This window comes from Grampus griseus (genome assembly GCF_964374135.1).
Source record: "Grampus griseus genome assembly, chromosome: X".
Classification (NCBI taxonomy): Eukaryota; Metazoa; Chordata; class Mammalia; order Artiodactyla; family Delphinidae; genus Grampus; species Grampus griseus.
Window position 1 is genome coordinate 111,081,691 of NC_138999.1, and position 15,028 is coordinate 111,096,718.

The following is a 15,028-nucleotide window of genomic DNA, read 5'->3' on the forward strand; positions in this document are numbered from 1 at the left end:
TAACATTCATTATCTTTCAATTAAATGAGAAGCTTTTGTCTACATGAGGTAAGTTCTTCTATGTTAGAATCACTAAGGCAAAAATTATTTTCTTAAGAAATTAAAAATACCGAGTGTGTACACACTTGGTATGGAAAGAATACAGGTAAGCAGATGGAAATGTTGCAGTTTCAGATTTCCTTAGGCTATATGTGAAGAATTTTCCTCATATTTAATTCTGAAGGTACAGCTAAAGAAAAAAGAAAAACATTTTATACTGGAAGAATAAAGTGCTAGGAAGAGCTAAACTTTATAAAAGGGGTTTTGGACTATGCTGGATACTACCTGTGAAACCAATCTATATGGTCCTGAGTAGGAAGCTGGGACATAGGTTTTCTTGGTAGATGTCCCAAGTTTCGCTAAGTACTTAGATAATGCCCTGAAGCATGTCCGCCAGTATGCCTAGTCTTATAGAGTAACCCATCTTTCCCTCAATGGCCTATCCTTTTATGACACTCAGATACTTAATGGGCAAACATCTCGCTTAAACACCTACTGTATTTCAAATATACTATCTTCTCTATCCTTTCAAATTGAAGAAGGGTACCTTAGCACTGACTAGTTTTTTTTTTTTTTAAATACAGCATCAGAATTTATTGAAGATTTTTTAAAAAGCAGTAGGCAAGAATGACTTGTTTTAATTACAACACTTTTGCTCTTTTGTACCCCACAGGGTCAATAAGATAGGAATTTAAGTGACCATATGTCAGTTGAAATCCCAGATTGTTAATTAATTGGAGGAGAAAGTAAGGACAATCAGAGGAAGTATCATAAAACATGTTCTAAGAATACTTCTATGAGCCCCTTACAAAGCAGCCCACTAGGCAATGTGCTGCAGTAAGGAACCTAGACTCTCAGACCTGGACTTGACACTTATGAGCCTGGAAACATCTAACATATGATATGAATGAACTAGAAAATTAAGTACTGTATGTTAAAAGATAATGGTTATTCCTTGAATGCACCACTAAATTCATCAAATTCATAAACTGAATTCAACTAACATTAATTTCAGGAAGAAAGTTTTTTTTTTCTTGGCATCAGATATCATACACAAGTCCAGCATTTATTCATTCCTTAAAAAAATATTTATTTTAAGAAAGGGACGTTTACCTAAAGAGACGGCTTAAGCTGGTCAGTGTGAATGAACCGAGAAATAAACTAGGGTCATGGTCACATTGAGAGGGATATCCAAAAATAGCCTAGGGCCTCTCATACCTCCTAATGGCTTCGCACACGAAGGGAAGAGCAGACCAAGAAATATCTTGAGGTTTAGTGGGGAAAGGACAAGAAAGAGGTTTGTCACATATTTATATACATATATATTTATATATTTAGCTTTTAAGTAAATGTTCCGATATAAAAATAAGTTTACAGACATACTAAATAAAAATTTACCTTTTCCCCCCGAGTGTTTCTGTCTCCCCAGATTGCACAGATTTTCAGTTAGTAACATGAATACATGTCAGGTTAAGAAAAACTACAAACTTATAAAATATGTTAGCAGACAACTTTCCTAAACAGATGAATATAACGCCATATATTCATCTTAAAGGAATATGAAAGGAAACAGTTCATTTTCTGAGTCAGGCAATGTGGTCCTATCAGTTGAACAATGGCAAAGGGCCCAAATACTAAATCTCATTAAATATTCTAAAGGCTACCTTGACTCTGCTCACTGACAAATCTAAGCCACCTCATTATTTAAAATGTAATATAAAACTATACAAAATACTTTGGTAGACAAAAGCTTATCATTTAACCTGAAATCACTATAACATAGCAGCTTTATTATTACCAGTGTTGGATAAACCCAGAGGGCAATGAGGCATTTAACTGAATGGCTTGAGAGGAACTTGTGCTTCACAGACATTTCTAGGCAGGAGAAAGCAACAGTGAGTGGCCCTATCTTGTGGCCTGGCATTAAGAGATTCGCCTGGCCAGCTCTGTGGAGGCCATCCAACTCTGGTACAGCAACATAAACCAGAGGTTTAACAGGTTTCAACTGTTACAAACATATCAGATGCAAACAATTTAAATCTATTTCTGAATGAATGGGGTGGAACTGATGGGAAAAGTTGAGAGAGCTATAAAATGGAAAAGTTAAGGTTTAGAGGGTAGTATCTGAATTATGAAAGAGAGGCATTTAAGAAAGCAATCCACACGAATGCATTAGCTTGTACCACTTCAGCCACTAGTTTGACCAAATTACAGATTACAAAAGGGACACTGCCAAATGAATTTACTTGAAATAGAGGCTGGGGGTGAGCGGGAAGAACACTGCAATTTCTATGGCTTTTGGGACCTCCTCCGAAGCATTCAATAAAATGCCTTTTCACAATAAAAGTAGGGTTAATTTATTGTTTCCCACAAAACACAAAAATTACATTTTACCTAAAATGATTCAAAATGGATGGTGTTCAAGTTACCTTTACTTGCATTCAATGTTTACTCTTTGAGACTGTCTTGTTAGGTATGCAGCACTAAAGCACAATATAATTTAGCATCATAAAAAAAAGAATTATGAAATTGGCAAAAGTTTCAAAGAAAGGGTTGATGATGAGGATATATAATAATCATTAAATGTATGGCTTTAGATATATCTGGTAAGACTTCCACAGTCTGAAGAATGAGACTGGAGGACTCCCTAGTAACTGACAATGTCCCTTTAATAAATACCTAGAAAGCACATGCTGTGAATATTTCATCGTATTCTAACGGATCAAGTTTTCATTAGTGCCATGGTCTCACCCACCCTACCCCAAAATATATTTTACTGTAAGTATCTTACATAATAAACTCCTGCCCCAGTGACTGTTGCTCCTACAATTAAGAAGTATACTAGGCTGCTGCCATCTTTCCCAGAAGCACCTGTAGACGCTAGTGATCTAGAAGGGGATCCTAGGTGATGACACTGCACAACTGTAGGTAAAGATAAGGCCAAGAAAGAAACAAAAGGAAATAGAAAAAGCACTAAGTATTAATGAAGAAACATTCAACACAAAGGCAGGGAAGCATTTTTGGTTACCCTGTGCTAAAAAAGAAAAAAATGCTGCTCCAGGAATGGAGGAGAATGTATATTTCCTCAAAGTCTGTTATCAGACACAGCTCACCTATTTCTTACTCTGATTTGACCCACAACTGGCAAGAGCTGTCTACTTTTCTTGTGCACTTGGGAGTTAGGTCAGGGAATGATAATCTAAGTAGCTTCAAATAATTTTCATGTCCCCCCTTTTTTTAACCTAGATCAAGTAACAAAGATAAGTTCACCGTCTTACCAGGGTAGAAAGAACTAAAACTGTAATGTCATCCAACCATTTGCTCTCAATAAGTAAAACAAACAGCTTCCTTCAATCAAGGGTGTTACTAGGTGTTATCTAAGTTGGTTCACTCAGCCTTACATGACAACTTTAGACTGATCTGCTTAGTCACAGTAAACCCTGCCAAGTTAAAGAAAAATGCCCACAGAATAACTCCTCTGTGACCAGCTAAGCTGATCAGAGTTCATTTAAGGAAATATTATTGTGGTACTATTACATAGCAGTTAAAACCATATTTCTCACCTCACACAAACTCCATCCTAAAACTGGAGATACTAGGCCTACTTCTATAATTTAGTATTCGGGTGAGATTCAGGGGTAGTTTTCCTTTCAGGAATGCCAGATTGAAGGTCGTTGTTTTTAAATGTTTATTATCCCAAACTAAGGAAAAACAAAATATTTGACAAATGGGTCAAAATCAAATATTGTGCTAAGGAGCTGCAATGAATTTTGACCATATTCACAGGTTAGTGTGTCACATCCAAGAGAAAAGGTACAATTTTATGGATTAGTCAAATCTAAGAAAACGCAGAGGCTTCCAAGTAAAGAGTAAAAAGACAAGTGAAAAAAGCAAAGATAATCAATGTGAGATTAAATTTCAGTCATTCCCAAATTGGCTCTCATAGGATATTAGACAGTAGGCACTTTAAAGAAGGCTTTTTGGAAATTTTTCCAAAAGGAGAAAGGAGAATTAGTTGTAAAAGTCTTAAAGCAGAGTAGTACTGAGTCTATTAATGGGAGCTGTCTGGCAGCTTCTTTACACAAGCTGCTTTTCTACTTACATATGCACCAGCTCCTATTGTTGATAAGCCCACAATAAGGACTAATACAGAATTATCGATTTTGCCCCCTGATGCACCAGAGCTAGTCATTTGTCTTGTCATCTGGAGTTCTAGAGGAACATGCCATCGCTGGAACAAGTTGCCTAAGGAACACAATTTATTAAGACACACACACATACAAAAATAAAATAGTTAATACATGTTTATGACTAAACATCAATGCACTGTACAAGTAAAGACTTAACTGCCCATTGGGCTGTGTGATATTCACTGTCAAATGACCAAGGGAAAAAAATCTTCAAAACTGTACACACAAATACAACAGATATCAGAATGCACACTCTTAAGTTGTTGGAGTTTTAACAGTACAAGTTAATGCTGTCCAGGGAGGAATTTATAGCTTCCAGAAAAGGTAATGAAAAACACACGGGCAGTTCATCAAATACCTCTCTCTTCACATCTTCACCGTAAATGAAACATGGAGAGATGACTGAATAGATAGATATAACAAGTTAACTACAGGCTACCTGGGACACACTAACAACTACTTAAGGAGTAGTCTAAATGGCTGGCTCAAACCTTGCACAAAATAATAAACTCCTGCAACACAATCTAACCAGAATACAGTTCAGTCTTGTGTGAAAGGTAATGTGTCCTGGAAGACAGAAATGGTAACGCTTAGAAGAAAACCAGAAAAAAAAATTTAGGTGAATTTATCTCCCCCAAAGAACTGAAGAATTTTGGACTATGAAATATTTTTTACAATGACAAAATTTAAAATATCTACCAACTATCAATACTTGGCTCTCAGTCCTCCAAAATAATACAAAGATTATGTTGATGTAAAAACTCGGTACAGCTATGTAAGAATCTGAGGATCATAACAACGCTCACAAATGGAAATGTAAGAGTTTCATAGACTTCTTTCTCCAGGAGGATGCTGGCATTTTCAGATGAAGGAAGAAGGTCTCAGCACCTTCTCTGCTTGTGATATTCCTCGTGTTGACTATTAACCTAGAACAGGGGTTTGCAAAACTTTTTCTGTAAAGAACCAGATAGAAAATATTCTCAGGTTTGCGGGCCACATGGTGTCTGCTGCAACTACTCAATTCTGCTGATGTTGCACAAAAGCCATAACATATAAATGAATGGGCGTGACTGTGTCCCAATAAAACTTTGTTAATGGACACTGAAATATGAATTTTAAATAATTTTCAAAGAATAGTCTATTAACAGTTTTTTTCAGCCATCTGAAAAATGTAAAAACCAATTTTAGCTCAAGGGGCATACAAAAGCATGTGGGTTTGGCCTGTGGGCTGTAGTTTGCCAATCCTGATCTAGAACAATGGTTCTAAAACTTGAGTGTGCATCAGAATCCCCTGGAGGGTTTATTAAAACATGGATGGCCAGACCTACCACCCAGAGTTTCTGAGTTGGAGGATCTGGGATAGGGCTCAAGAATGTGCATTTCTAACAAGTTCCCAGGTGATGCTGATGCTGCCAGTCTACACTTTGAGAATCACTGGTCTAGAGGCAAGTAGATATGTTCTGGTCTGATCAAGCTTTAAAAGAGAAACAGAACGGCGCCGGTAGCTATTCCCTATGTACTTGCAGAGATGTGAAATAGGGAGCTTTCCCCCTTGCTTTCACAATTACAGGGCTCAGAGGGGTAAAAACACGTCCAAAACAGGGCTGCAGTCTCTTACCTGAAATCCTTGGGAACATGTGCATTCCAGAACTTGGAATTGTTAGGTTTGAAGTATATAATGCATACACCATATAGTAACACCCAACACAGTAAGGGGCAGCAACCCAGTCACACACATTAATGCTTCTATGACCAAGCACACTGAGTGGAATAAACAAAAGACTCTAAGTAGCTTCTCTCCAGTTCAGGTCAGGTTTTACTGACAAATGAATTACAAAAACTTGATTTTTAGTCCTATTTTGATTTCTAGATTATAGATAAGAGACTATGGACCTATATTCTTAGAACTGGAAATGTATTTTTCTCTACTGTTTTTATTTCTTACCTGTTTTAGAATCCTTCATCACCACATGAAATAAAACGGCTTATATTTGGAAATAACAACAAATCACTAAAATAAAAACATGTGCAAGAGTGGAGAAGCTTATCTTGATCTGGGCAAGCTTTTGATTTTCCGAAGTCCATAAAAACGATGAAGCATCAGAAATAGAAACTGACAACTCTCAGAGCTTAGAAAATGAAACTGGGTAGAAAAAGTTCCACATGACTTAGCACAAAGAATTTAGTTTTGTCCTTTACCTTCACTCCAAGTTTTTCTTTACTGAAAATAAATGCTTTTAAAATTCTGTTTATCCCTCTAGAAGATCCTAAATACAGAAATAATAACTTTGCTTTAATATAATAATTTAATATAATATTCTGATTTTGCTTGCTTTTCACAAACATAAAACTAAAGGTGTAGATTTGGGTAAGTTCAGCAGTTCTTGTCTCAATTTGCACACAAAAAAAAGACATTTAAAAGTAAATTGGTTTTCTCAGGGTATATGCCCAGTAGTGGGATTGCTGGGTCATATGGTAGTTCTATTTGTAGTTTTTTAAGGAACCTCCCTACTGTTCTCCATAGTGGCTGTATCAATTCACATTCCCACCAACAGTGCAAGAGGGTTCCCTTTTCTCCACACCCTCTCCAGCATTGACTGTTTGCAGATTTTTTTTTTTTGGATGATGGCCATTCTGACCGTCATACCTCATTGTAGTTTTGACTTGCATTTCTCTAAAAAAAAGGTTCTAAATAACCTAGGGGCAGGACAGGAATAAAGATGCAGACGTAGAGAATGGACTTGAGGACACGGGGAAGGGGAAGGGGAAGCTGGGACGAAATGAGAGAGTGGCATGGACATATATACACTACCAAATGTAAACTAGAGAGCTAGTGGGAAGCAGCCGCAAAGCACAGGGAGATCAGCTCAGGTGCTTTGTGTCCACCTAGAGGGGTGGGGTAGGGAGGGTGGGAGGGAGGGAGATGCAAGAGGGAGGGGATACGGGGATATATGTATACATATAGCTGATTCACTTTGTTATACGGCAGAAACTAACACACCATTGTAAAGCAATTATACTCCAATAAAGATGTTTAAAAAAAGTAAATTGATTTTTTACAAAGTAAATGCGTTTACATTTAAACTATTGCTTGAAAAGAAATATAATACAATACTGTCATTAACAAACCAACTTTTTACATACATAGTGACTTTAATTTTGTAAAAGGTGATAATATTGTATGGATGTTCATATTTTCCCTCCAATTTTCTTTTACCTATAAAATTATTCCCACACCTTTCCCCCCATAGCCTCAAAGTTTTAGGAGATTTTACATTATGACTGAAACATGCCTTTTCACTTGTCTTATTAATGTGGGAAAGCCACCTTACTCCTTGACTTTTCATTGCCCCAATCTACTTGTTTTAGATTTTCTGCAGTCAGACCACATGTACAGAGGCAGAGGTTCCTTCCTCACACTTAGGATTCAATTCTTTTTTTTAAAAATTTGATCATTTATATGTAATAATATGATTGCCATTTTAGCGATAATTAGAACCTCTACTGTGTCATATAATTATCATTTCTTTTTAGTGGTTGGAATAATTAAGATCTAGTCTCTTAGCAAGTCTGATAATATAATACAACATCATTGTCTATATTCATTATGTCGTGCAAAGATTCAATTCCTGTAGGTGTTTGCTCAACAAATATTTCTTGAATTAATGAATAAAATAAGGAAATAGAAATTCTCCCCAGTTCTACTGATAAGGACTGAACACTTTGAAGAATTCTTTGCAAAGAAGTTTTGGCCATATCCCATTGTACAGGCTGCTTAATAATAAATTAGTAACTTCAAATACCACAGGCTAGCATTAGAATAGTACCTAAATTAGCAAATTCATTTCTTTAGATTTCATAATCTCCTGTTTTTCCATACTCCCAGAAGGCCTTTTCCAGAAATACATTCACACAATTGAGGCACCTAGGAATCTCAAGTGGTTAAGAGGTCTATATGCTCTTGAATCTTGTTTTCTGAATGTCAAACTTATTTTTCTGACATGGATAAAACACAGGATAGGACAAGCCTAGATGATCTGTCCATTGTAGTTAGATGCCTCTTGTGTGAAACACTCTGAAGGCACCAGAAGAAAAATGATTTAGATGACAGAAAAAAAAAATCTAACTCTATTCTGCAAAGTTACGTCCTTCACATTACTAGGGTTTAGTCACTGAGAATTCACCACGTACCAGAGACTGTACAAAATGCTGAGGACACAAAAATAAATATGACATAACTCCTGTCTCAGATAGTGTAGAGCTTAGGAGGGGAGAATGGCTGCTACTCTTCTGAATATCAGAAAATGAACTTGACACAAATCACAAGAGACTCAAGGCTGCTCAGTTTGGTTTTTAATCCTTAGGTCAGAAGAATGGAAGGGAAAGAGTCATTATTCATCAGAACAGTAGTTTCCAAACTTGCCTGATCATATGAATTACATCAAGGGGCTTGTTAAATATAAATATAAATTCCCAAGGCTCTCTCCTACAGATTCTCATTCAGTACTTTCAGGGTTGGCCCTCCATTCAATTTATATGACCAGGAAAGTTTTGGAAACATAAAACTTACAATATGCAACAACTCCCTTAAAATATGTCTAGAGAATACAACATATTAATTGGTTGCAGAAAATGCTGACTTGCTAAAATTTTCTTTGGGAAAGTTTTGCCTCAGCAGAAGGAGTAGGTAAAGGCTCATCTTCTAGGCTTCAAAGCAAGTGTCATGTGGCAGTGCCCAGGAAGCCTGGATCCTTGCCCTCAAGATGTCCAGTTTCCTTTTTAAAGAGGTGAGAAGGATTCTGAACAGAGAAAAATGTTCAAACATTTGACCCTCACCTCAGGGGTCAGTGATCAGTCTGATCACATCGGTGGCACAATGTTTGATAACCAAATAAAATACTACAGAACAGAAAATATCTACTACCTAACCAATCTGCTCAGTGCTGAATGCAGATATAAAGTGATGACTATTAACTACCTTTAATCATTTCTGGAAAGAGGCAGAGCATCCAAATAAAGTAAATAAACAAATAGTAGCAATTATGGTTTTAAGGTAAAAGGCAACATATAATGGAAACGAACCTGACAATGGTGACAGATGTGGATGAGATGTTTCAAGGGAGGTTTAAAGTTTGCTATAATCCTGGCAAAGAACTAGTGGGGAGGAAGGGATAAAAGGAGGGGAAATGGCATATCAACAAACAATGCCTCTTCCTGATCTATGCAAAAACATATGGTAAATGCTGCTATGTGCAAAAGAAACCAGATTAAAAGCAATCAGTAATCAAGCCAGAAAACAAGGTTGATGCCTTAAATGACAGAAGCATTTCTTTTTGAAATTGTAACCACCCCCACCCACTGCTAAAGGTAATGATGTTATACTCTGGTGCTTGGCCAAAGGACAAAGAGTAAGTGTATACAAAGAAATGATGAATATGTCAAGAAGTCAGAATATATTCTACAGCAGACTGCCTTAAAATAAAGTCATGCAATGGAAAAGAACGTTTTCAGTGAGTATTTTTCAGTAGTTCTAATATCACCAACCACCTCAAATGTCTCATAAATCAATTTACCTTTGCAAATCCATACTTAATTGATGAGAACTTTTGGTCAGACTTCAGAACGCTGGCAAAAGTTGTGAGTTTTAAGCAAAATAAGTACACAAAGTTTGAAAGCCCAGTGTGGATGAAAATCTTCAGCTTACCTAAATTTCTGTCCAACTTACATAGAGCATTCTCATTTCAATGCACAAAACCCATACAGATGACATCATAGACAGGATGTTAGTTTTTAAAATCTAATCTGGTCTTTAAGTTCCCAAAGCAACATGTCTTAGAACATACCTCAGGTACACCCATCAGGAAACATTTTCTTGAGGCATAGCAACTGGAAAAACTTTTCAAATGCACATTTCCGAAGACTCTCACAATCTAAGGGAAATATTTTCCACTTTTTTTTTTAAAGCACCCAGAAGGCAGTTCCAAATTGAAAAGGCCTCAAGGCAGTTCCACACTGACATAGCAAATGTGAATATCCTCGGGTGGCCATTCAAAGATGATTGATAAAAAAAAAAAAAAAAAGAACAACAAAACAGCACCTCCTACAGGTGGATAACTCTTTACCCCCCTGAAATTGTGCAGGTTGGAAATCAGCAGGCTCAAGACATGCTTAGATAAATTCAAGGAATCTGATGCCCAATGGGCTAAAGGGGAACCGGATTCATCCTTAACCTTTTGAGGTCAAACTTTAGGAAGCAGTGTGGAGTTGGGGCAAGAGGATTAGGGACCTAGAGACTGGCAAACTAACCTTTGCTCTGCCTGTTACTTAGGTATGTGACCTTGAGCAAGCAATTTCACCTCTCTGTGCCTCGGTTTATTATCTATAAAATTAGTGGGTTGAACTTTACTACGAAATCCCTTCTAGCTCTAAAATTTGCTGAAACAACTTCATGGAGGGCAAATACAATGCTTTCTGCAAACTGTTTCTTCGAAGCGTTGAGACTACCAAGAATTACACTGACCAGGCATCTCAGACTAATTCTGGGCCAACTCTTCCCGGTGGCTGGCGCACGGCGGACTGACTCCTTACTTGCACTGATTGCACTGTTTCTGTTTCACAGGGCACTCAAATCTATGAATCCGATCTGGGGTTTGGAAGGTAGGCAGGTAATATGCTCATTTACAGAAGGAACTGAGGCGTAGGGCTTAAGTGTCCTGCTTAAAGTCTCTCAATCGATAAATGACAAAGTCTACTTCACCTCATTGCTCTAAAAAGGCTGACTGGGGGTGGCCGGGAGGTGGCATTGGACAATACGAGACAGCCAGCTGTTCTGTTATCCCTGAACAGCAAACCCTCCCAGAAAAAGGCCTCAAGCCGACTGCTGGGCTCAAATCCCTTGAAGGTCAGGCCGGCACGGCTTGCGAAACTTACGGTTTGAATCCCGCCAATTCGGAATTCACGCGACTGTTGAGTGTGTTTATAGTTTTTCCCCAGGGGCGGGGGTGGGGTGGGGTGGGGAAGGCCTGAGAGGCATAGGGAGCCTGTAGAACCCAGGTACTTGGTCTTCAAGGTGGGGTTTGCCCGGGATGGGTCAGTCACCTGGGAGCCGGTTCCTCTGCCTCGGGCCTCGGACGCACACTGTCCGCACCAAGGGCGCCAGCTTATGCTTCAAAGCACCCGCCGCCAGGCCTCCACACCGGTACATTTCCGCAACCGCTACTCTGGACCTCCTCCTCCTTTCCTTTCTTCTTAAGCACGGACGGACCGACAGGTCAAACACCGTGGGCCTTGGCCAGTTCCCCCGGCTCCCTTCACACGCACTCTACGTAGGCTCCTCCTCCCAGCTCCGGGTGGGCATTGGACAGCTAGGCCGGCCTTCTAGAGCAGGGGAAGGGGAAGCGCGACTGGAGGCCTACTGCGCAGGCGTAACGCTCAGCGCCGCATTGCGATTGGTCCGCACGGGGAGAAGCTGTGCGCGTGCGCCTAGCTGTCCGAACACTTGGAAAGACCGCAGGCTGAGTTGCTTGCAAGTTTCTGCGGGTTGATGGTAACGCGTTCCGCTAAGCGAGCTCAAAAGCTGTCCAAGGAGGGACCGGTGGGGCCGCTTTGCCTGGCGGTTGTGGCCGGTGCTGCCGCTCTGTCGATGGCGGGAACCTGTAACGACACCTCACAAAGCGTGGCCCCAGCACCGCAGTTTGTTCTTCTGTTTTAGGACACTATTTACTAGGTACTAAGCTTTCCGGGTTCTCTGGCTGTAGTCCACTTCCAGTATTTCCGTAGGTCCAGCCGGAGCATCTGGCTTCCCAGATTCGGAGTGGACTTCCGTCTTTACAAATCGCTGGCGCTTTCCCACCCAGCCCCTGTTTGCAGGACTAGTAGTCATTCCGCGCTCTCTTTCCCAAATCGCTTTTATATTGTGCAGTTCTGTGTCCTAGATGCTGTACGAGGGCTGCGGACAGTCTCCTGCTATTATGGCTTCCGTGCTTGAGAGCAGGATGCTGGCAAAAAGAGTTCGTGCTTCACAGACTTTCTGTGAGAGTATTCCTAAGCAGGATTTTAAGAGTTGTGGGAGGAGTACGGTGAGGGGCTGAGTGTAACTAGGTGTTTTGACTCTACCAAATGTAAGCTAAATTGGAAATAAATTATTGGCTGTATGCAAAACATAACATATGCCTATTTCAAAGTTTTGAGTTACATGTTCATTTAACAGGTATTTATTGAGCACTTGCCACTTGGACTGTGCTATTAAAGGAGCTCTGGGGGATATGAAAAGTATAGGAAGTGGTCACTGTCTAGTTGGGGAGATGACATATTACTGGTCATTTAAATAATAAATAATATCTGATGTAATGCAAGAGCAAGAGAAAATATGGGATGGAATAGCTAAGGAAGGACTTCATGTAAGAAGTGTTACTTGAGCTGTGTCTTGAAGGATGAGTAGTAAAATTCAAATAGTGGAGGAGAAGGAATGATATTTCAGATGGTGAATACTTTGGGACCAAAGGTAATATTTTCAGTGGTTAAGCACCATTGACTTTGCATCTGGTCTGCCCCAGGTTGAATCCTGGCTCTGCCACTTGGGCAAGTCACTTAACTTGTGCCTCACTTTCCTCTTTTACCAATCTCATAGGGTTGTTATGAAGGTTAAATGACCTAATATTTGTAAAGTATCTTAGAGGAAGCACCATGCTGCTTGTAGGTATAAAACAAAACCCAGCACGTTTTCAGGGGACAATGGTAGAGAGTACATACTAGGAAGTAAGTAAGGACGGGTGAATATGGTGGGGCCAGATTTGAACAAGCAAAAGGGTTTGGCCCTAATATTGTAGGCGATGAAGATATTATCTTTAGTGGAATAGGGATAAAGAATGAAATTACAAAGTTGTTTTAGGAAGTTTAACCCAGGAAGCAGTATTTATTGGGTGAACATGATCCAGGGTTCCCTTACTCATTAAGAATAGGTTAGGGCTTCCCTGGTGGCGCAGTGGTTGAGAGTCCGCCTGCCGATGCAGGGGACACGGGTTCGTGCCCTGGTCCGGGAAGATCCCACATGCCATGGAGCGGCTGGGCCCGTGAGCCATGGCCGCTGAGCCTGCGCGTCTGGAGCCTGTGCTCCGCAACGGGAGAGGCCACGGCAGTGAGAGGCCCGCGTACCGCAAAAAAAAAAAAAAAAAAAAAAAAAAAAAAAAAAAAAAAAGAATAGGTTAGTGTTCAGAAGTGCAGGTAGTAGTTGCCTTTTTAAAAAAAAAACATTTTTTTATTTATTTTTATTTTTGGCTGCATTGGGTCTTCATTGTTGCGCGTGGGCTTTCTCTGGTTGCGGCTAGCAGGGGCTACTCTTTGTTGCAGTGTGCGGGCTTCTCATTTTGGTGGCCTCTCTTGTTGCAGAGCATGGGCTCTAGGTGTGCGGGCTTCAGTAGTTGTGGCACGTGGGCTCAGTAATTGTGGCTTGCAGGCTGTAGAGCGCAGGCTCAGTAGTTGTGGCACACGGGCTTAGTTGCTTTGCGGCCTGTGGGATCTTCCTGGACCAGGGCTCAAACCTGTGTCCCTTGCATTGGCAGGTGGATTCTTAACCACTGCGCCACCAGGGAGGTCCCAGTAGTTGCCTTTTAAGCTAGGACTCTTTGGGGGGATAAATATTGAAAATATCAATTCCACAATAAGGTAAAAAATGATTTCTACTTATTTCATATTTTAAAGGTCTTGAAGACATTGAAATTTATTGCTATTTCTAAAAGCCAATAATAAACATGGATTGATTAAATACAAAGTTAATCATATCTGTTGGTGAAAGAAGCTTTGGAAAACACTATCAAAATCATGACGATCAGATACCTATGAAAACAACTGGGTGTATTTGAAAGACAGTCATTTAATGATGCACAATTAACATACAAAAAAGACATTGTACAGCACATTTATTTTTGCAATAGGTACAATGAAGTTTTCTTGTCCTCTTAATAAAAAATTATATTTTATCATTTTGGGTGGCAAAAGCAACTTACACATATTGAATAACTCCAAAAATATAAGTGAAATTTCCCCCAAATCTCACTCCACAGAGTATTTTATTAGGGCATGGGGCCCATTTTGATATACCACATTTCCAGAAATCAGTGTTTCTACCTTACAAATATAATGTGAACTCTCAGACTCAGTGACAAGTTTTTGCTGGGAGCATATGTCTAAATAATCTTATGTGGATGTAATATCTTTTTATATCTCCCAGAAAGTTAGCATTAATTATGGCTATGAATTAGCAAAGCTTCTTTTCACTCTTTTTTTTTTTTTTTGGCTGTATTGGGTCTTTGTTGCTGCACACGGGCTTTCTCTAGTTGCAGCGAGCAGGGGCTATTCTTCATTGCTGTGCGTGGGCTTCTCATTGCGGTGGCTTCTCTTGTTGTGGAGCACGGGCTCTAGGCGCGCGGGCTTCAGTAGTTGTACCACGCGGGCTCAGTAGTTGTGGCTTGTGGGCTCTAGAGCACAGGCTCGGTAGTTGTGGCGCACAGGCTTAGTTGCTCTGCGGCATGTGGGATCTTCCCGGCCTAGGGCTCGAACCTGTGTCCCCTGCATTGGCAGGCGGATTCTTAACCACTGCACCACCAGGGAAGCCCTTCTTTTCACTCTTACCTACTGGATATGCCTAATTAATAGTTACCTTTTTTAAAAAATAGCTACTCTTCTCTAGATAATGATCACCAGGAGCATTAGCTTCCAATTCAGAGGAGAATGATTTGGCAAACTATTATCTAGACATCAACCAATCAGAAACAAAATACTGTACAATGAGGATTACTATT

At 39.7% G+C, this 15,028-nt stretch overlaps 1 protein-coding gene across 1 annotated transcript in view; it reads right to left on the minus strand.

The window, feature by feature from the left end:
* The window catches only part of AIFM1 (apoptosis inducing factor mitochondria associated 1), a 28,197-nt gene extending 16,612 nt beyond the window's left edge, over positions 1-11,585 (minus strand). Inside the window, exons 1-2 of the mRNA XM_082681713.1 lie at positions 11,328-11,585; positions 4,142-4,284 (exon numbers count right to left, since the gene is read on the minus strand). Of these exons, the coding sequence (XP_082537839.1) occupies positions 4,142-4,284; positions 11,328-11,433 (249 nt within the window). The 5' untranslated portion in view covers positions 11,434-11,585. The remainder of the gene's footprint in view (positions 1-4,141; positions 4,285-11,327) is intronic.
* Between the last annotated feature and the right edge of the window lie 3,443 nt (positions 11,586-15,028).